Source organism: Octodon degus, unplaced genomic scaffold (assembly GCF_000260255.1).
Source record: "Octodon degus isolate 3935 unplaced genomic scaffold, OctDeg1.0 scaffold00185, whole genome shotgun sequence".
NCBI classification, from domain to species: Eukaryota; Metazoa; Chordata; class Mammalia; order Rodentia; family Octodontidae; genus Octodon; species Octodon degus.
The window spans coordinates 3,585,226-3,606,431 of NW_004524761.1; the positions used below are offsets into that span (position 1 = coordinate 3,585,226).

The window sequence follows — 21,206 nt, forward strand, 5'->3', positions numbered from 1 at the left end:
AAACAAATGAACGAACCAAGAGAGCAAATGCACGGCCATCACGGCTGTCTGCATACGGGCATAATCTAGAGGATAAAGAAAGGTCAAACCGTAGTCCCGACATGCTCTTGCTATGCCAGAACCTGCACTAGGCCCTTTATGCATAAGTCTCATTTATCCTTACCATACACTGATGGGCTGGGTGACAGCCACACTCTGGAGGAGACTGACACCCTCGGAGGTCAAGACATCTGTGCAGAGTCTCAAAGTTTGTGAGGGCCTGTGGGTCCCCAAAGCCACCTAAGCTTTAGACATGATTTCATGGGTTTCAGTGAAATGTTTGGGAAAGCTCCTGGGGTGGAGTATAGAATGAAAGGGAACAGGGGACAGAGGAGCTGGAGGGCAGACAGATGGCTGGTCTGCAGACACCCCAGCCGTGGCGCCGGGCGCCTCAATGCCAGCAAATCCAGACAGATGCAGTATGTGGCCCTTAGGACCAATATCAAGCATCCATCTGGGGAAGCCAGCCTTCATTCACAGCCCCTCAAGTACCGCACAAACCTCTAGACTCCCCCTCGTGGTGGCGTATGGGGCTGGAAGGATGTTGGGGGTAACAAATCGAGAAGGGTGACAGGTAACAAGGCCATCTCAAGGGCTAAGCACACTGGCCACTCGGCTCCTCCCTGGACCTCAGCTGTGGGGGGGGGTGGGGGGTAGGTAATGGGGGGAAGACGCATCTTAAAGCATCCAGGGGCAGCGCTGGAGCAGCAGGAGAGTTACTTTACATGCAATTCAGTTATGAACAGAAGTAGGGAGAGAATTGGGGGAAGGCAAGGAAAGATTTAGATGAAAGGGAGAGAGGGGAAGGTGTGGGAGTGGGAAATGCATAACATCTCCAAACCACAAGAAGCAGAAGCTGGGGGTTCCCCAGACAGCAACCCAGGCTGGACCAGATGCGGAGAACAATAGCGCTCCGGGATGGGGCCGGAAACGAGGGGGAGGGGAGCTGCGCGGGTCAGTCAGGCCTTCTCAGCTTCTGGAGCTCAGGCGCTGGGCACTCTTGTGGGTCAGTGTGGGCAAGGGCTGTCCCAGGGTCAGCGCAAAAGCTAGTTGCAACCGTAAGATATGCAGATTACAACACAGACCTCGACAATAACGTCATTGCTTGTGATTCAGGGCCTGGTGCAGGCCAAGGCCCTTCATGCATCATTTCATTTAATCCTCACAATTTCCTGTCGAGAGTTCTGCTATTCTTATCCTAAGGCCCACTCAGAAAATGAGATAATAGAGGCCCAGAGAGGTTAAGGGCCTCGTCCCAAATGACCCAGCTACTACCAGACAAAGTTAGGATCTTAACCTCGGCAGTTGAGCTCGAATGGCTGCTTGGTTAATTACAGCTGCTGACTAGTGAGACAAACGTGTGTATTAAGGGCAAAGTCAAGACAGAGACAAATAAGGGTGGGGAAAAGACCAGAGTGGGAGAAGGAATGATCGTGAAAGAGAAGCAGAGCCTCGGTGGGCAGAGCCTCGGTGGCTCAAGCTCCCAGCTCCCTGGCTATGGAGAGGCTCCATCGGCCTCAGCAACTGCCTTGCTCTGTGGACAGTTCCTTCCCACCCGGCCAGGCCCGGGAGCCCAGCCTCATCCTCCCTCATCCTCCTCAGACGCGGCTCTCAGCCACTCAGCTTCACAGGAAATGCTCTTCCTCTAATTGGCATTGAAATTCACAGCCCTCCCTTTTCCTGTAGGTGGGGTTTCCATAGGAAAAAGCTGTTTCTCTGTTTCCCTAGCCTAGTAACTATTTGGAAATTAGATCCCCATATCCTGCTCTTCTGGGTCAAGTTCCTCTTGGACCAGCTTTCATTCATCATTGCTATGTGGACTGGTGATTTTACTTCATCGGTACTTGGGCCCTTCAGATCCCTTCCAATGAAGATGGCCTTGCCTGGGGACCCTACTCATTCTGTCCTCTTCTAATTATGGGACAAAGCTGTGTCAGCAGGTCTGGGGGCAGGAGAACAGGGCTGAGACATCCAGGAAGCAGTGGAGGACTTGCCCAGACTTTGAACAGCTCTAGCGGTTTCTGAATCTGGCGGTAAGCATGATGCCACTTCTACAATTTTTGGTGGGACTTTTGGGGCCAGGTGGCTACTTGTTCCTCTCAGGGACCTGTCAAGAGGTGGCCACTCTCATGGTGAAATACCAAGTGAGAGAGGAAGTGCCGTCTGGCACCGTGATAGGGAAGCTGTCCTGGGAACTGGCGTGGGCCGAGAGGCCTGGGCCCATGAGAGCTACCTTCCGGGTCTTGCAGCTGCCTCAGGCACTCCCCATTGAGGTGGGCGCTGAGGATGGCCTGATCAGCACTGCATGGCGGCTGGACAGAGAGCGCCTATGCCCACAGCAGGACCCCTGCCTGGTTTCCTTTGATGTACTTGTGAGGGAGGAGCTGGCTCTGATCCATGTGGAGATCCAAGTGCTGGACATCAACGACCACCAGCCACAGTTTCCCAAAGGTGAGCAGGAGCTGGAAATCTCCGAGAGTGCCTCGCTGCACACACGGATCCCCCTGGATAGAGCTTTTGATCCAGACACTGGCTCCAACACTGTGTACTCCTACAGCCTGTCCCCCAGCGAGCACTTCGCCCTAGATGTTTTTGTGGGACCTAATGAGACCAAACATGCAGAACTTATGGTAGTGAAAGAGCTGGACCGGGAGGTCCGCTCGTTTTTTGATCTAGTGTTGACTGCCTATGACAGTGGGAACCCCCCAAGGTCAGGCACCAGCTTGATCAAGGTCAATGTCCTGGATTCCAATGACAACAGCCCTGTGTTTGCTGAGAGTTCTCTGGAACTACAGATCCGAGAAGATGCTGCCCCCGGCACTCTCCTTGTAAACCTGACTGCCACAGACCCTGACCAAGGTCCCAATGGGGAGGTAGAGTTCTTCCTTGGCAAGCACATGCCTCCAGAGGTGTTGCGCACCTTCAGTGTCGATGCTAAAACAGGCCAGGTCACTCTGTGCCAACCCCTAGACTATGAGCAGAATCCTGCCTATGAGGTGGACGTCCAGGCGCGGGACCTGGGGCCCAATTCCATCCCAGCCTATTGCAAAGTCTTTGTCAAGGTTCTAGATGTCAATGACAATGCTCCAACCATCCACATCACTTGGGCCTCCCAGGCACAACTGGTGTCTGAAGCTCTACCTAAAGACAGTTTTGTTGCACTTGTCATGGCAGATGACTTGGACTCAGGAAAGAATGGTGTGGTCCACTGTTGGCTGAATCAAGATTTGGACCACTTCAGGTTGAAAAGGACTAATGGCAACTCATACATGCTGCTAACCAATGCCACACTGGACAGAGAACAATGGCCCCAGTATACCCTTACTCTGTTCGCCCAAGATCAAGGAGCTCGCCCCTTATCAGTCAATAAACAGCTCAACATTCAGGTCAGTGATGCCAACGACAATGCGCCAGTGTTTGAGAAGAGCTGGTACGAAGTCTCCACTCGGGAAAACAACCTACCCTCTCTTCACCTCATCACCATCAAGGCCCACGATGCAGACTTGGGCATTAATGGGGAAATCTCATACCACATCCAAGACTCCCCAGTTTCTCACTTGGTAGCTATTGACCCAAACACAGGAGAGGTCACTGCCCAGCGGTCGCTGGATTATGAAGAGATGGCCAGCTTTGAGTTCCGGGTGATAGCAGAGGACAGGGGTCAGCCCCAGCTTGCCTCTAGCATCTCTGTGTGGGTCAGCCTCTTAGATGCCAATGATAATGCCCCAGAGGTGATTCAGCCTGTGCTCAGCAATGGAAAAGCCAGTCTCTGGGTGCTTGTAAATGCCTCCACCGGCCACCTTCTGGTGCCCATGGAGACTCCCAGTGGCTTAGATGCAGCAGATGCTGATGCACTACCACAGGCCACTCATGGCTCCTGGCCATTCCTGTTGGTGACAATTGTAGCAAAAGATGCAGACTCAGGAGCAAATGGAGAGCTGCTGTACAGCATTCGAAGTGGGAATGAGGCCTGTCTCTTTAGCCTCAGCCCTGACCTGGGGCAGCTGTTCATCAATATCACCAATGGCAGCAGCCTCATTGGGAGTGAATGGGAGCTGGAGATTGTGATAGAGGACCAGGGCAGCCCCTCCTTGCAGACCCAAGCCCTTTTGAGGGTCATGTTTGTCACGAGTGTTGACCACCTGAGGGATGCTGTTCACGACCCGAGGGTCCTGAGCACGTCAGTGCTGATGGTGATTTGCCTGGCTGTACTGCTGGCCATCTTTGGGCTGATCCTGGTTCTGTTCATGTTTATCTGCCGGACAGAGAAGAAGGACAACAGGGCCTACAATTGTCGGGAAGCTGAGTCCACCTATCGCCACCAACCCAGGAGGCCCCAGAAACACATTCAGAAGGCAGACATCCACCTGGTGCCTATGCTCAGGGGCCAGGCAGATGAACTTGGCCAAGCCAGCCAGTGCCACAAGGATGCAGGCAAGGAAGCCATGATGGAAGCAGGCTGGGACCCCTGCCTGCAGGCTCCTTTTCACCTTACACCAACCCTGTATCGGACCCTGCGTAACCAAGGCAACCAGGGAGCACTGGCAGAAAGCCGAGAGCTGCAGGACACTGTCAACCTCCTTTTCAACCACCCCAGGCAGAGGAACGCCTCTCGGGAGAATCTGAACATTCTGGAGTCCCCATCCACCCCAGGCCAGGCACGAGCAAGGGCCCTGAAGGGCAGCCCCACAGGAAGGCCAGCAGGAGAGCAGAGCAGCGAGACAGCCCTACTGAGCCCTCCGGCCTCCTCAGCAACTCTGAGGCGGCGGAATCTCAGCGGCAGGGGGTCCCCTGAGACAGAATCAGGCCCCCACCAGATTCTGCGGAGCCTGGTCCGGCTGTCTGTGGCAGCCTTTGCAGAACGGAACCCTGTGGAGGAGATTACTATGGATTCTCCTCCTGTTCAGGTACCTCCCTCCCTGGTCACCCCTGGATTCCTGCCCATGGTCTCAGACATCCCCATTGCCCTCACATTCCTTACATTTGTTCCTTAGGCTCACGCAGCACCTTCTAATGAATGCTCTCTTTGAGTAACAATGATTCCGAGATCAACAGATCTTCTCTGTGTGATCCTAAGCAAATTACTTAGTGTCTCTGAGCCTTCATTTCCTTAATGTTAAGTCAGGAATACTTAAGAATGATAGTAAGAGTCTGCCTCACAGAATTGTCCTGAGGATTTGATCAGTTAATTTCTAGTGGGCACTTGTACACAGTTCCTGCACAAATGGACCAGAAGTGTAGTGATTATGAACGCAAACTTAGGAGTAGGTCACCCGGGTCTGAATCCTGGCTCTATCTCTTCCTAGCCATTGCCCACAGTTGTCAATCAGCTTTTTTGTTGAAGACATCCATGCTCACAGCACCCATCTCCCAAGTTTTCTTTCAGTGACCCTAATGCCAGTAGAACAGTCTGTCCGGGTGTGGTCGGTGCTCAGCAAAAGGTTCCTGCTGCCGCTGCATCCCTGCCTGCTCACTCCTGCCCTTGTCACCTCTGGGCCAATTTCTTATGAAGCAGGCAAGCCTGGAGACCACTGCCCCCAGGCTGTAGGATTGCATTTGACCCCAAATACTTACTAGCTGGCCCTGCAGGATCAGCAACAGAAAAAACCTTATAACTTTGGAATTGGGCTGGTCTGAGTCCAATTTTCAACACAGCCACTTAGGAGCCAGGCAACCTTGGGCAAATCCTTTAAGAGCAAAACCCCATTTTCTTCATCTATAAAAAAGGGGTTACAGTGTCAACTTTACCCTGGGTCTACCTCCCTGGAGATTGAGGATTAAATCAGATGGTGAATGACAAGCAGTCGAGTGACTGGGTTTATTACACACAAATGGGGAATCTTTCAGGGATAGTGTCTGGGCTCAGACCTTTGTCTGGTCCTCTGATCTCAAGAGTGTTTTCTCTGTGCCAGGCTGCCCACTCACAGTGTTCTTCTGTTTGGCCTGGGCATAGGACATGTTTCCTGTGGAGCAAGGATGCAGTTTCCTTCCCACGTCCCCTTCCTAGGGAGCCACCTGGAGAGGGCTTCATTGTTCTCTTAGCAATCTTGCCTGGGCTCCCTGAGGTCCATAGGTTGCCCAGAGCTCTCTACCTCCTCGTCTACCCATCGCTTCCCTTATTTCATCAAATGCTTCGCTAAACTCAGTGCTGGGTGCTGGTGGACAGGATGGCAGAAAGCAGGCACTGTGGGTGGCAGCACTGGCTGATGGGAGGAAAGTACCTGTTGTTTGGAATCAGCTTGAAGGGAAGGGACCAAGACACCCTGTGCTCGTGGCTTGGCAGGAGCCCAGCCCCCAGCAGAACCACATCTGAGTTCAAGTTCCAGCCTTAACTGCTCATAGCCTGTGAGCCCACGGTTCAACCCTCCAAAGTCAGTGTTACCCTGTCTTCTCCCTTGGGCTGCTGCAAAGATTTTATGCCACCAGGGACTGGGAGTCCGTCATGGGATCTGTTAACAAATGATTTCTGTTCCTGGGCTCACACAAACCTCAGCCACCACATGACCTGGCTCTCATTATTATTTACTTTTTTTACTGTTAAGAAAACTGAGGCTCAGGGGCTGGGGAGATGGCTCAGTGGAATAAATGCTTCTCTGGAGAGCACAAGGGCCTGAGTTCAATCCCCAGTTCCACCAAAAAAAAAAAAAAAAAAAAAAGAAAGAAAGAAAGAAAACTGAGGCTCAGAACATGTGAGTGACTTCCCAAGGTCACACAGATAGGAACCAGCACAGAAGAGGATTTAGAACATGAACCCAAATCTGACTATTCCAGAGTCTGGACTCTTCCCCTGAATGGGACTTTAGCACAGAGCTTGGATGCAGGGACCTTGTCTCCTGAGAGCTGGGGTGGCAGGTGGGATCCGCCCTGAGGCAGGCAAGGGGGCTCTGACTCTCCCAAGTCACAGTACAACTCCAGTCCTAGCACCCTCCTCCTCCAAGTCTCCTCTGACATCACTTCTGGGCCTCCCCAGGGAGGAGGGAGGTTTGGGCCCAGGAGGTGAAAGATGCATTTCTGAGAATAACAGAAGTCATCTAATGAGCATTGACAATGCCATGAAGAAGGCTAGCCTTACTTTAGAAATATGAGACAAGGAAACTGAGGGCTGGGTAGGTCTAAAACCTTGCCTGGTGTCTTACTACAGCCTCGAATGACCTTGAACTAGAACTCAGTCTCCTCGGACTTGGTCTGTTGCCTCTTTCTCGAGAGGGCCTGCAGGTCTGGCGCTGGTACCTCACCCGCTCTGCCTTGTTCTCCAACCTTTCGGCTTGCAGGGCCCCTGCCTGAGCCCTTCAGCCTCTCCCAGACCTCACTCTCCTTCAGGGGCTGGCCTCCTGATGAGCCTTGAGTCTGAGCAGAAGTACCTGGCATGTGGTAGGAACCCAAGCAACATTTGGTGGATAAATGAAAGCAGGTCACAGGTGTGGCTGCAGGCCAAGCTACTTGGGAGGCTGAGGCAGAAGGACACTTGAGCCCAGGAATTCAAGGCCCAGCCAAAAAGTAAGACTGCTGTCTCAAAAGAAAACAAAATGAAAGAATAAACTTCCCCCAGTACCATTCATCCCCACACACTACCTCTCTGTTTTAGGCTGCACTTGGGGTACCCCTGCTCCTGGACACCCCATCCTTTTCCAACACTCAGATGCAGCCCCCTCTTGTAACCACCCTTCCCTGCCTGCCCGACAGCCCATGAGCTCCCAGAGGGCCACAGTAGAATCTGCTTCTCCTTGTTCCTGCAGCAAGTACCGTGCCTGGCCCAAATCGGCACATAAGAAATGCTTGTATCGGGGCTGAAAGGGTGAACAGGTGAAGGATTAAATGGCACTGATCACCTCTGCAAAGCCTTACATCTGCTCCACATAAATTGGTCAGTGTTCCAGTACTGCTAAAAGAGGAAAATAACTCCTGAGGACACCCCTCATCTAGGTAACAGTGCCTTGATCATCAGGAGTGCCCTTTGTGCCCCATCCAGAGCCCACTAGGTCACTCCAGGGGATGAGCATGAAGGAATGGGCTCAGGGAGTCACCACACTGTCCCTCGGTCAGCCAGGTCCTGAGTGACACAGCAAGGCAGGGGCGCTTGCTGTGACACCCCAAGTCCCGGCCTCTATCTAAGGATCCATCCCCCATCTGATCACACAGGCATCTGAAGCCAGAGGAAAGACTATAAAAAGAAAGCACCAGTTTTGAGGGAAACATCCGGCGAGGAAGTATGCTGGGTCGGAATTGTGTGGAGTCAACAGATTTTTCCTGTCTTGTAGCAAATCTCCCAGCTGCTGTCCTTGCTGCATCAGGGCCAATTCCAGCCCAAACCGAACCACCGGGGAAATAAGTACTTGGCCAAGCCTGGCAGTGGCAGGTAAGCAGCACGTAGCCCCCACACGTCTTGGGCCCCCTGGCCACCCTGCACTGCTGCAGCCTCCGTCCCTGGGTGAGTGCAGCAGGAAGCATCCCTCCCCCGTCGGGGCCAGGACCTGAGGCTGCTGTATTTATAGTATTTGCCGGCCCCAAAGTCACTAAGGAAATTATTTCATCCTGAGCTCTGATTATCTGTCCCCTGATTACAGAGGTGCTATAAATGGGCTTAAAATCTGTAACTTTCACCTTTCTTTCTCTCGATGCACAAATGTGATACGTGGATATGACCTGTGGGGTGTGCCCCTGTGGGCAGGAAGAGAGCTCCAGAGGTCTAATCTAATTTCTAGCTATAGATGGATAAATGGAGGCTCCGAATAATTTAATCCAACTAAGCTACGTAAACTTGAGTCACTCAGATAATCTCATAGGACTTCATTTCTCCGTCTATAAAATGGAAGCCTCGCCACCTCCCTTGTAGTGAGACGATGAGAATTTAATGATCAAATGTATTCCGAATATCCCAGTTCCTGGCACCTAGCAGGCACACAGGCAATTCTAAGTGATTTCCCCTTCAAGTGACTTTGCTCAAGGTCACCCGAGCAAGTGAATGGCAAAGCTGGGACTAGCTCTCAGGGCTCCTAACTCCTGGCTCAGTGCGTTTGTTGTTAATTTGTAACTTATTTTGTGCAGGGATGGTGAGTGGCAGTGTACAGCAGGGGCGAGTGCTGCAGGGAACTTCAAATTTTCTCTCTGAAATTCTAAATTTGAGTCTTCTGAAATAAACTGGCCTGAGATTAGCAGAAGAAAAAAACCATTAAACAATTTTTTGATCATAGTTTTATGTGACATAAGAACCTTTAAACTGAAGACTCGAAGATACAGGGTGAATTATTTTTATGCTTACGTTTAATGAAGCAGGGACAGCTGTGTGAAATATGATTGGATAGACAGGGTATGAGCTAAGGGAAATAGAGGAAGGGGGAAACCCAGCAGGGTCCGTCTGCTGGAATTTTTCTTGGCCTCTCTGTATAGCATTTCTTCCTTCCTTTCTGGAAGTGGGGGATCTTATGATCTATAACCAAACAAGGTAGGTCAGAGACTTTCTTTATGGCTAACTCTTATGCTGAAATGTGGGGGAAAATTAAGGCTGCTTTTGGCTTTTTTTTTTTTTTTTTTTTTTTTTTTTTTGCGGAACCGGGGATTGAACTCAGGCCCTTGCACTTGCCAGGCAAGCACTTATTCTACTAAGCCATGTCCCCAGCCCTTGTTTTTGGCTTTTATGGCCATCTTTGAGGCGAGGGGGCCTGGTTACTCTGGCCCATCTTAGGAGAGAGGAATTCTGGTGTCTGTGGCTTGCCCCACAGGGAATGAACAAGACGGCAGAGGGCAGAGAGAAACTTTGCTCCTGAGCCTACACTGTGGGGCGTCCTTTTCTGAACCCTAATATCACACACATTCTAGAGCCCTGTTGGCTTGGGTTTGGTTCTTGCTTTTCACTTACTCCATGGGGACCTTGGGGAAGCTGTAGAATCTTCCCAAGTCTTAGTTTTCTTATTTGTGAAATGGAGATGGTGACAAGCGAACCCCTCACACAAGTGAATGGCTAAAGTGAGATAGCACATGTGCATTGCGTGGCATGGAGTCTAAGAATCATGGGCCACAGGAGTGGCGGTGCACGCCTGCGATCTCAGCACTCAGGAGGTTGAGGCAGGGAGATTTCCATGAGTTCAGAGCCAGACTCAGCTACGTAGTGAATTCAAGTCCAGTCTGAACTACATAGTGAGACCCTGTCTCAAAATGAACAATAAAAAAAAGAATCATGGCTTCAGTAAATCCTAGTTGTCACCTCCCAGCTAATCTCTTCCTAGGAGAAGAAATGGCCATGTGACAGTGGTAGTGGTGGGAGCTATAGCCAGGGAAGACTCCTACGCCTCAGAGCCCTTCAGGGAGCCTTGGCATCTTCTTAACGAGGGTCTATGAGGCAGAGGGGTCAGGGTGGAGCCAGCAGGAGACAAGTGCAGGAGGTAGAGGTGAGCATCTTCGAGATGCCCCACCCAGCAGAATCCCCCACAGGCCCGATCTCCCTGGTATGAGATTTGGCTTAAATATGGAGGGAGACATGTTCAGTTACTTGTCCCACAGTGCTTATTAACCACCTACTGTGTGCGTAGCACTGGTGAAGAGAAGAGAATGGGACAGACAAAATCCCTGCCTCGTTGATGATGGGAAGTGTACTGAACTCTTGCCCAGTACCACGCAAAGGCACAGGAGGGACAGTAGTGAGTAACAGTAACCACGAATTCACATTCACTCTGCTTACTGAGTCCTTACATTGTGCCAGCCTCAAGGCTAAGCAAGCCCCTTACCTATTTACAGTCTCATTTCGCAGTACCCTGCCAGGCAGAGATTACTTATTATTCCCATTTGGCAGATGAGGAAAGAGTATTCAAGGAAGTCCAAGGTCAGGTTGTAGATCCAATTCCCTGTATGGACACGTGAATGCTGGCATGAAAGAACAAAGCTGTGTGGGAATTCCCCGCATGGGACTGACTGGTTGGTTTCCTTCACAGGAGTGCAGGCCTCGACACAGATGACACAGGGGTTGGAACTGGTAGCCAAGGAGAACCAGACCTGGAGGATGGACCCTTAGACTCCGGAGAGGACCTCTCCGTGAAGCAGCTGCTGCAAGAAGAGCTGTCAAGCCTGCTGGACACCCAGAAAGGTAGGGACCCACAGCTTGACCCAAGGCTACCTCTGTCCTCAAAGTTCCCTCCGGCGCTGAGGCTTTAGGCCTCTGCTCCTATCCACTGCAGAGAAGCTGCTATTCTATTCCTGGGGAGGAACATCAGCAACATTTTACTTCCCCTGGTGCCTCAGAAAGAATTCCTTTGTCTGAAGACCAAGTTTTACTTTGGTGATTAATTTTAAAAATCATGGTAAGAATTGGGAGCTATTACTGAGCTCTCGGTGTGAGCCAAGCACTGGGAAGCACCTTATACACACTTAGCTCATTTAAACCTCCCGGCAGACCCAGAGGTAGGAGTTGTTAGCTCCTATTTATACAGCAGCAAACTGAAGCTCTCAGAGGTAAAACAGCCTGAGCCCACCTCGAGCAACCTGGCTCCTCCACACTGGAGACTCAAGGGAAGCCAAAGCCAGCCAGCCTGAATGCCTAAACGACACACTTGTTCTGCTGTGTTTAAATGCCCTTTCACCCTGGCAACTTAAGTCAACTCTTTACTATGCTAACACTTCTAATTGAAACAAAAAGAATTCTTTGTTTTGGCAGAGGTACAATCGTGACAATCAGGACATAATGTGAACTCTAATTCGAGACTCTGTCAGCTGCCCCACCCGCTGTGGTGGACACTGATCGCCATTAGGCAGCCCGCCCTGTGCCCAACTGCCCCACACTGTGCTTTTCTGTTTCTGTTGTGAACAAGCAATTTCTCCTGTGCTCCATCTGGTTACAAGCACACTGAAGGCATGGCGGGACAGGGACAGCCCTTGTCTTGGCTTAAAAAATATAGCTAACACTTATGGCGTGCTTTTATGTGCTAGTCCCATTTCTAAGCTTCTCCTGAGAATATCTTGCGAGAGGAGTTATCCATTATCCCCATTTCATAGAGGAAAAGAACCGAGGGTCAAGGGTGCTTAATAATTTGCCTACGGTGGCACACTGAGTGGTTATTAGCACAGGGAGTATGACTCTAAATTTTACAGTGCTGCTCGTGTAACAGTAGCCACTGGCCACACGTGGCTATTTAAGTTTAAATAAATTAGAATGAAATAAAATGGGTGGGGGAGATAGCTCAGTGGCATAAGCACTTGCCTGGTAAGCATGAGGTACTGAGTTCTGTACCCAGCACAAAAAAAAAAAAAAAAATAGAAAGAAAAAGGCAGTATCCAGTCTCTCAGTGACCCCAGCCACTTTTCAAGTGCTCAGCACCCTCACAGGGTTAGCAGATGGCGCTCTGAGTTCTGTCTCTACGTCTGTCTCAGTTCTGCACGGAGGCCTGAGGGCTCGGTCCCCAAGCTGCCCTGCTGTCCACAGCCCAGTGCACGGAGCAGTGAGGGACAGGAGGGAGGCAGGGGTAGCAAGGCCCTTGCGCAGCTCACTGGGGCCAGGGTGGAGGCCGAGTCTGGGTGCTCAGATAAAAGCCCCGCCTGAGGGTGTAATGACGACAGTATTTTATGTTAGGATGAGCTCACTGGAGTCTCACAATGCGCAGTGTTATTTTCTCACCCCTTGTGAGGGGAAAGGAGGCTCAGAGAGGGTAAGCCATTTTCCCAAGGCCCCAGTACTTCTAGTCGGCAAAGCCGAGAGGTTAAATACAGGGGGACCCAAAGCCCCTGCAGACGCGCTTAGAGGGTGATGCCAGGTGAGGTTGACATCATTCTTGAGGGACTCCCGTTCGCCTGCCAAATCCCAGTTCGAGCTGCACTCCTGCAGCTGGCCCTTGTGCTGCAGGAGAAGAGGTCTGCACCTCACCGCCCTGAGCCCCATCCAACCTTATTGCCTCGCAGTCTCAGGGAACTAAGGTTTACAGTTCCCAGATGCCGAGGATCAATATTTATGTTCATTAATCATTCAACAGACATTCGCTAAGTCCCAGGCATGAGGCCAGACCCCAAGATCCACTAGGGCAAGGACCCAAGCCTGTCTCCCAGCCTGCACGATCCAGAAGCAAACGAGAGACACAGAATCATTTATCAATATTAAAACATGATTAGCTGTACTTTGGAATAATTTTTTTCAAATTACAGAAGCACTATTTGGTTAATGTAGAAAAATAGATAAACAAAAAGAAGGAAAAGAAGTCCCTTCTGTCCAGGAGTAATTTGATCTATCTTTTAACTTTATTTATTTTTTTCTGGGTACCAGGGACTGAAGTCAGGGTCTTTGCACTGAGGTAGATCCTAGCCCTTTTTTGAGACGGGGGTCTCATTAAGTTGCCCAGGCTGGCTTGAACTTTCTGTTCTCTTGTCTCCGCCTCCTAGAGTGCTACGATTATAGATATGTGCCACCAGGCCTGGCCTCCTTTTAGTCTATAAGCTTGTACAGATCTTAAAGGCGGACACCTGCAGCAAACATTGAATACAGGTTAAATTAGATGCATAGTCTCTTTTTCCTAAAGATAGCTCTTTCTTTTTCTTTTTTTTCCTTTTCTTTCTTTTTGGTGTTTTAGGGAAGGGTCTACAGGGTGTTCAGGGTCTCACTACTAAATCGGATTCATAGTGATCCGCCTGTTTACAGCCTCCCAAGAGCTGGGATTACAGGCACGTGCCACCACCACACCCAGTCACATTTGCTGTCTCAGTGTGCCCCGGGGGCGGGGCCCACACAGCAGGCCTGGGATTGAATCCCTGCCCACTGTGCTATTTGGCTGGCCCTAGGTTTCTTAACCATAAAATTTACACTACTTCTACCTCTGACATCAGGCCTGGAATTAAGTTTCTGAGACAGGATTTTCTATTGAAGGAATAGGAAAAGCAGTGTGAAGGTGGCTCTGGGAATCTAGGGGACAATTTTCTAAGTTCCTAGGCACCAAAATGCCTTACCACTGCCACTGCCAGGGTCCTTTTCCAGGGACAGGCTCCCAGAAGGCAGCCCCTTCCCAGTTGGACTCTAGGCCAGGGCTTCCTGCTGCTTGAGAGATGAAGGGTGAGGAGGAGTTGAGGGTGTGCCCCTCCACTGCAGCAGGTAACAGCACAGCCCCTCGCAGGCCAGGGAGTCTCCCAGGGAGGGAGAAAGCTCTTCCGAGAGTGAGCTGAAAGTACAGACCCAGTGGCTGCAGAGCTACTGTGTTGCGGGTCAAATCCATCTTGCTTGCCTAGCAGATGAGTGACTGAACCGCTTTGGCATTCAGTTTCCTCATCCGCACAATGGAGAGGATGCTCTTGACCTCAAAGGCCTGTGCAGACCTTACATGAGATATGATGTAAGTGGTCTGACACACGAGTGCCTAGTGAATGGTCAGTGTGTGATGGGTATGAACAGAAGGTGGTGCCAAGCCAGGAGCCCGGACTTTGACTAAGAAAGGGGATCCACACCCCAGGCTTCAGCAGGTACCAAGGGGGAGAAGCTTCTCCAAGGCGTGAGCCTTCTCAAGTGAAGGGAAGACACCTAGGCCCGAATCCACTGTGAACAGGGAAGCTCTGTAGACACACTGAGGAATTCCTTAATTCAGTGTCCTCCTGCCACTGCCTCCTGCCTGATCCCTCCAGGCACTTTGGTGCTTTGTCACTTTGTCGGAGCCTTCCTGCCAGCAAGCTTCCCTGTCAGGGCCTCTTCTTCCTGTCTCCGCCTCACCACCCTCTCTGTCCTCTGCCATTTCCTTTCCCTCCTTTGTCCCCTTCCTTTGCCCTCCCTGCCTGGCCCTTCCCTGTGGCGGGGCCCTCACTGTGTCCCTCTGTCCCCCACAGGCCTGGCCCTGGACAGGCTCAGCTCCCCGGACCCAGCCTGGATGGCAAGACTTTCTCTGCCACTCACCACGAATTACCGAGATAATGTGATATCCCCAGATGCTGCAGTCTCAGAGGAGCCGAGGACCTTCCAGACCTTCGGCAAGGTAGCAGCTCCTGAGCTAAGCCCTGTGGGCACACAGCTGGCCAGCACCTTCCTCTCAGAGATGAGCTCGCTGCTGGAGATGCTGCTGGAGCAGCGCTCTGAGGTGCCTGTGGAGGCCGCCTCCGAGGCGCTGCGACGGCTCTCTGTCTGTGGCAGGACCCTCAGTCTGGACCTGGCCACCAGTGTGGCCTCAGGGACAGAGGTGCTGGGAGGCCCAGGTAGAAAGAAGTGGGCTGAGGACAGGAGTGGAAGTGGTGACAGCAGGTACCTGTGAGCACAGCCAGAGGCCTCTGGATGTCTCTGGATGCAGGAAGGAAGCTCCTGGGACATGCTGGAGAGCGCAGGTCCTGAGGATCAGGGGGACATGAGCTGTTTTCTGAAAATCTTGAAACTGGGCCAGAGCTGGCCCCAGAACCTCAGGGTGACTGCTGCCGGCCAACAGAGGCGGCAGGAACCTGGGACTCCCAGTTAACCGACTGAGCAGAGTGGCCCCTTGGAAGGTGCCCTGGGAAGTCTCTGGAGACCATGGACAGCATGCAGAAGTGTTTGCTGGCCAGACACACACCACACTGGTCATCTGTAGAGACAGATGCTGCAGAGGATCACAAGCCGGGAAGGTGGCTTTGCTGGATACGGGAAGCAAAGGACTAGCTTCTGGGGACACCAAGCAATGCTCTCTGTCCTACAAATAAAAGAAAAACAGCCGCTCATTCCCATTTGCACCTGTTGAGAGGGAGGAAGAAACTGTAACAGAGGGAGAGCTGTTATTCCATCCTGGGCTGGATGGGAGTGGGGCATGTGGATGATGGACGTGTGTGTTCTTGACCCCACTCCTGCTATCAAGTAATCTGCTTCTCAGCTGGAAAACCAGGACTACAAAAGCTCCTATCAGTGTTCTACATTTATATTAGCCAAGCACGAGGTCTTACAGTAAGATTAAACTTGATTCTCCCATAATCATAGGAGGCAAGTATTCTAATCCCCACTTCACAGACAAGCAAATGAAGCTTGGAAAAGTTGAGTGTCACTCCCAGGACTGAGCAGAGACTAGACGCAGCACTAGGATTTGGACCCAGGCTGGCCTGGCACCAAAACCTATGCCCTCAACCTTGGCACTCGACTGCCAGACAAGGAACAGAAATAGAAAAGCCCCAGGGGTGAGTTTTTAACAGGGAAAGTGGTGGACTTGCTGAGCTCCCTTCAGGAATGCGGTTCAACGTTCCCAAAGCCACTCAAGGTCACAGAACTCTGTACTTGTAAAGCACAGGGTGCAGGAACCTGGATCTGACCTGCTGCAGGGCCCTGCACTTCCCAGAGCATAGTCCTTTCAGGGCAGAAGTCATTCCCAAACGCAGTTTGCAAATAAATCTTCCTAGGTTATAGCAGGTTGGTCCTGGGAACCCAGGCCCCCAAGAACAGTACATGAACTGGGTCTAGGAAATTGACACTGACAGCAGCCAGCCTTCCAGGGAAGGGGCAATGAAATAAGCAGCAAATACGTTCCCAAGGCTCAGCCTTGTAACTTTCCTGGAAATTTCCAAGTGATCATAGCTCATCAGTATGGTGGAGTTGTCCTGGACGGAAGCTGGTTCATAAGGCGGGGTTCTACAGGTCCTGAGAAAGGCTAAGGGAAACCAAGCAGGCGGGGTCTCCGGCCCGATCAGGCAGACACCTTGCACAGAATGGCATTTGCTGACATCTGTGGAATAGCTGTGTAAATGAATAAATGTGTAAGCAGAGGTGGCAGAATGCCCTGGCATCTGTACTGAAGCTCCAGGTAGGACTACACTGGGAAAAAGTCGTCCCATTATATAAAAGTGAAGTCTGAAAACTACCATACTAAAGTGGATCACGACAGTAATTCAAGTGGCCCATGCTGACCCACTATTAGTGGACTTGCAATGCAGAGCTGAGTCTAAGGGTGGAGAGAAGGGTCGTAGTAGAGGGCGTGGGACCATGGCTGCAGCTGGGTCACTGGCTACACAGGACCACTGCAGGACCTGCTCAAGTCCTGGAACTACAGTCCCTGAACTCCCCAAATGCCAAGTACAACTTTGTGTATATATAGTTTTCTACACAAAGGGCACAAAGTTCTCATGAGTCCCAAGGGAACATGTGACTAGTAAAAGGTTATCATCACTGCTCTAGGACATCATTTATACTTCCACAGATGTGGGTCATTGTAGTAAAAGGAATCTGAGGTTTAGCTATTTGAAATCTTCATTTTATGGCCAAAGATAAAGAAGGAAATGGCAGATGTGTTCAATGCCACTTGGCAGGTTTGTGGCAGAGCTGGGATGTGGATGGTGGGATTTAGAACATTGTTCTGATGCATCAAGGGTTACTAACTTGGGGTCCTCAGTTGGGCTTCCGGATCTATGAGTCTGCTGAACTGCCTGCAAAGTTGGGAGGACTTTGTGTTTCTCTTTGGGAAGAGTAGATGCTTTCACCACTTTCTCACAGGGGTCTATGTGGGAAGATTTAGGGCCACTGCAGTCAATCCTTGCCTCCCTTCCCTGGGGAACCTTGCTGTGCAGAGCTGCCCTGGATGGAGGCCAGTGATCATCAGTCGGGGCAGGGGCTCTGATGGAAGGGTTGGAGCTCTTCTCCGCACTGTGTGCACCCCCCCTACACTGACACCAGCACGATTCCCGGTAACAGGCTGAGAACGAGACAGTACATATGGTGACAGAACTGGGTGTGCTGAACAGGAAGGTTACAGAAACTTCTTGACATCAGCCAAGATGTCAAAGCTGAGAGTTTGGACATGTTCAAAACAGTTTCCACCAAGATGGGCTCTGTCTCCTGGGAGATTTGAGAGAGCAGGCAAGCCAGCAAGCACTCAGTTAAATGTCGTCTTAATTTGGAAAGCACAGAGGGACATTTTTTATCGATAGTCAGCCGTTCTGCAGCACCCGTAGTGCAATGCGGAGCTCACTCCCAGCCTGGGGCAGCTCGGAGACTGACAGGCAGCTTCCTTGTCTGTCACCCAGCTTCAGCTTGGCAGCTGACTGACCCTACCTTTCTTTGGCTGAGACAAGAGTGAAATGGCATCTACTACCTTTGGGGCTCCAGACAGAACCAAATCCCAAAAAGACAAGAAGAGGGAGGAGGACATCTTAGCACAGGTTCAGCCTGGCACACAGTGCGCACCTAGAAAATAGGTCAGGGGCTTCCAGCCCCTGCTAGTTATTGATGTAACAGAAGGGCATGATTATAAACATTCATTCAACAAACGTTTTGTGTTTATTATTTATTGAACAATTGCTAAGTGCCAGAAAGTACAAGGATGAATGGTTGGGGGAAGGGGGAGGGGTCTTTGAGTCATTCATTCATCCATTCAACTGTTAAAGTGCTTACTATGTCCTGGGCAGGTGTGTACTAGGCACTGGGTGGAGATGCGGTACAAATACTCTCATTTGTCGAGTAATTCATTCCTGAAGAGCTGCTAAGTGCCCTGCGCTGTACTGGCTTGGAAGATCTAATGAATCAAATGGCCTTGTTCCCACCCTAGCTTCAGGGGTCCCTGGAAAGAACATCCCCAGGTAGGGAAACTGAGACAGCAGAGCTTCACTCAAGAGCTCAGGAACAAGGGCCCCAGTCCCTGATCCTTAGGCACACTGGAATTTTGAGACAGGCCGGCCTGATGTGGGCCACCTCCTGTCCTCCACCCACATCTCCCCTCAGGGTACTGGAGATAAGTTGTTAATAAAGGAATTTTAATGGCAGAAGCACAGCAGTTCCCAGGCTGCCCACTCTGCCCATGGAGCCATTCTCCTGGGGCTGAAGTAGAACCACAGTGACTGCACAGCTATGGGTTTTGGTCCCTAACGCCATCTCTTCCTCAGCTTGCTCCCTTCCCTCTCCACCAGGGGAAGCCGCCTCAGCTTGGAGAGCCTGAACACCCTGCTCTACTTCAGGCTCCCAGATGGAGGCCTCTGCTAACCTGCAGTGGCTGAGTGGGAGGGAGGTGGCACAGGGCTGTCACCACAGGCTGCCAGGTCCACTGTGTGGAGTGGGCCAGGCCACAGGGATGGCCAGGGAAGCAGGAATCAGGGCCCCAAGTGCCCCAGATGGGGAGGAGACTGCCAAGTGTGGTGCCACCAGGAGAGATGGTGGTGCCTTTCTCAGGGGGCCCGGGAAGGAGGTGGGCTCTGTCTCGGCCTGTGAGGTGCACACCGGGTTAACGGTGTTCTTACTGCAGGACTTCCTGGAACCCAGAATGTGCTGATGCGCTTGGTGCATCTATAAAAGGGGACGTCTAGTGCGGCGTTTCCCAAACTTATCTGACCACAGAAGCCTTGTTTTTTGGCTGAGAGAATAGGGCACTGCATGGCTTAAAATGGCACTGAGCCCCTGCGCTGCACACAACACTGCTAGATGCTGAGTTGCTGCAGAACAAAGATGGGGTTCCGGCTACTAAGGAGGACCATCTTGGGAGGTGATAAGGGTGAGGCCAGTGTGTGGGGCACCCCAGGAGGGGGCAGGGAGGCACTGGGGCTCCACAGGTGAGTGAGGTGTTAGAAAAGCATAGAAAGCACGGTTACAAGACTGGTTGAGGGGGGGCCTGGCAGTAGAGAGAATGTGGGCAGTGTCTTCCACAAACCCTCCCTCCTCTGTACCGGCCATGCTAGTGGGCTCTTCACACATGCAGTCACTGGAGGAGCTGGTCCTCGGTCTTTCCCTTCCCCTTCCCTCCACCATATCTATGCTATGAACTCGGGCTAATATCCAGAAGCCAGGGAACAGCTTTTCACAAACTCAGTAATTGGAGTCATTAGCGTTGACTCAGAAATCATTTTCTTTCCTAAGTCTCTCTCCTGGAGAAGCTTTTAAGACCCTTTAATTGGTTAATGGAGAGTTCAGAGATGAGGATGGAGCCTCGCCTTCCACCCCCTCCCCCGTCTCCCTGGCTCTCACCAACACACTCAAGGGCAAGAGTGATGAGATAATCCACGAGCTGTTTTATTAAATGTCCAGACACCTCTGGCTCACCTTTCCCAAGTGAAAACTCACAGTCTACACTCTGGCTCCAAGACCCCAGGTGCCCAGTCTCATCTTCCTCACATCAGTGGGATCATAATGACAGTTCTGCGTGAAGTGCAGAACAGACGCCCAGGCCAGGAGTCAGGAGGCCTGGGTCCTCCTTCAGTCGCGAACATCACTGCCTGCAGGAGTCTAAGCAAGCTCCGGGGTCCTTCCTGAGGGGAAAGGCCCGGCATTGGCCCTGTGAAGGAAGGTGGGCACGCACCACTGCCCTTGGTCTACAGCTGAGGAGATGCCATCAGTGAGTCAGGTCAGAGCTGCAGGTGACACGGCTGGCAGAACCAGGTCTGCAGCGCTCCCGTTTACAGTGCGGGGCTGGCTCTCTGGGTTTGGGACGGTGAATGGCAACTGGCTTCTCTGGGATTCAAGTCATGATATTCTGAGAACGCAAAGGCTCTGTTGTTAGAGCTGAGGCGAGGTCTGAAAAAGTCAAACAGATAATGCAGCCAGTCAGGCAAGAAACTCCTTCCTCCTAAACCAAAGGCGAAACAAAAACCATGTGGATCCGTTGGGAAGAACACAAGCGAGTGCTGGAGCTCATCTCCACGACCATCAGTTTCCCAAGTTCCCGCCATTCACGAGCCACCCCCGCAACTGCTGCCACTGCTCTCGATCTGTTCTCCCCTTGTGCAAGGCTCTGCAAGTGGTTTTTTTTTTCCTGCTACTGGGGATGGAACCTGGGGCCTCACAAGTGCTCGGTGGGTGTCCACCCACAAGCTACATCCCCAGCCTTTCCATTTTCTCAGTGGTTCTGAGAACTGATCCCTGGGCCTTTACACTGGGCTATCACCTCTAGCCCTTTATTGTTTGAGACAGGGTCTTGCGAAGTCACCAAGTTGCCCAGACTTGAGCTCAAACTTGTGATCCTCCTGACTCAGCCTCCCAGAGCACAGAGATGACAGGTATGTACCACCATGCCTGGCTCCTTGCCCTTTTTTTTTTTTAATTTATTTATTTTATTTATTTATGTGTGTGTGTGTGGCCACCTCAGCCCACCAGGGGGCGGGGCTGGCTGGCATGTGGTGCTGGGGGATTGAACCGTGGTCCCTGTGCTTTGCTAAGCTTGTTCTAAGTATGTGCTTTAGACCACTGAGCCATCTCACCAGCCCCTATAGCACCTATTTTAATGTGTGTGTGTGTGTGTCTCTGTGTGTGTCTGTCTGTCTCACTATGCAGTTCAGCCTGGCTTTGAACT

General features: G+C 51.5%; 2 protein-coding genes across 3 annotated transcripts in view; one reads left to right on the top strand and one right to left on the bottom strand.

Annotated features, from left to right (window-relative positions):
• The first annotated feature begins 1,722 nt into the window (after positions 1-1,722).
• Positions 1,723-15,675, top strand: Pcdh12 (protocadherin 12). Its single transcript, XM_004643873.2, has 4 exons — positions 1,723-4,946; positions 8,298-8,395; positions 10,965-11,116; positions 14,821-15,675. Exons 1-4 carry the CDS (start codon positions 2,079-2,081, stop codon positions 15,237-15,239), a joined length of 3,537 nt encoding a protein of 1,178 aa, XP_004643930.1. The 5' UTR covers positions 1,723-2,078; the 3' UTR covers positions 15,240-15,675.
• A 3,438-nt stretch (positions 15,676-19,113) lies between these two features.
• Kiaa0141 (KIAA0141 ortholog) overlaps positions 19,114-21,206 on the bottom strand; it is a 21,168-nt gene continuing 19,075 nt past the window's right edge. For both annotated transcript variants that reach the window (XM_023704018.1, XM_004643852.2), the window contains one exon: positions 19,114-20,431. In XM_023704018.1, coding sequence (XP_023559786.1) covers positions 20,376-20,431 — 56 coding nt within the window. In that variant the 3' untranslated portion in view covers positions 19,114-20,375. The remainder of the gene's footprint in view (positions 20,432-21,206) is intronic.

Coding starts and splice junctions, on each gene's coding strand:
- Pcdh12 (XM_004643873.2), top strand. CDS start 2,079: ATGATGCCACTTCTACAATTTTTGGTGGGACTTTTGGGGCCAGGTGGC. Junction 8,396..10,964: donor GCCAAGCCTGGCAGTGGCAG/GTAAGCAGCACG, acceptor TTTCCTTCACAG/GAGTGCAGGCCTCGACACAG. Junction 11,117..14,820: donor CCTGCTGGACACCCAGAAAG/GTAGGGACCCAC, acceptor TGTCCCCCACAG/GCCTGGCCCTGGACAGGCTC.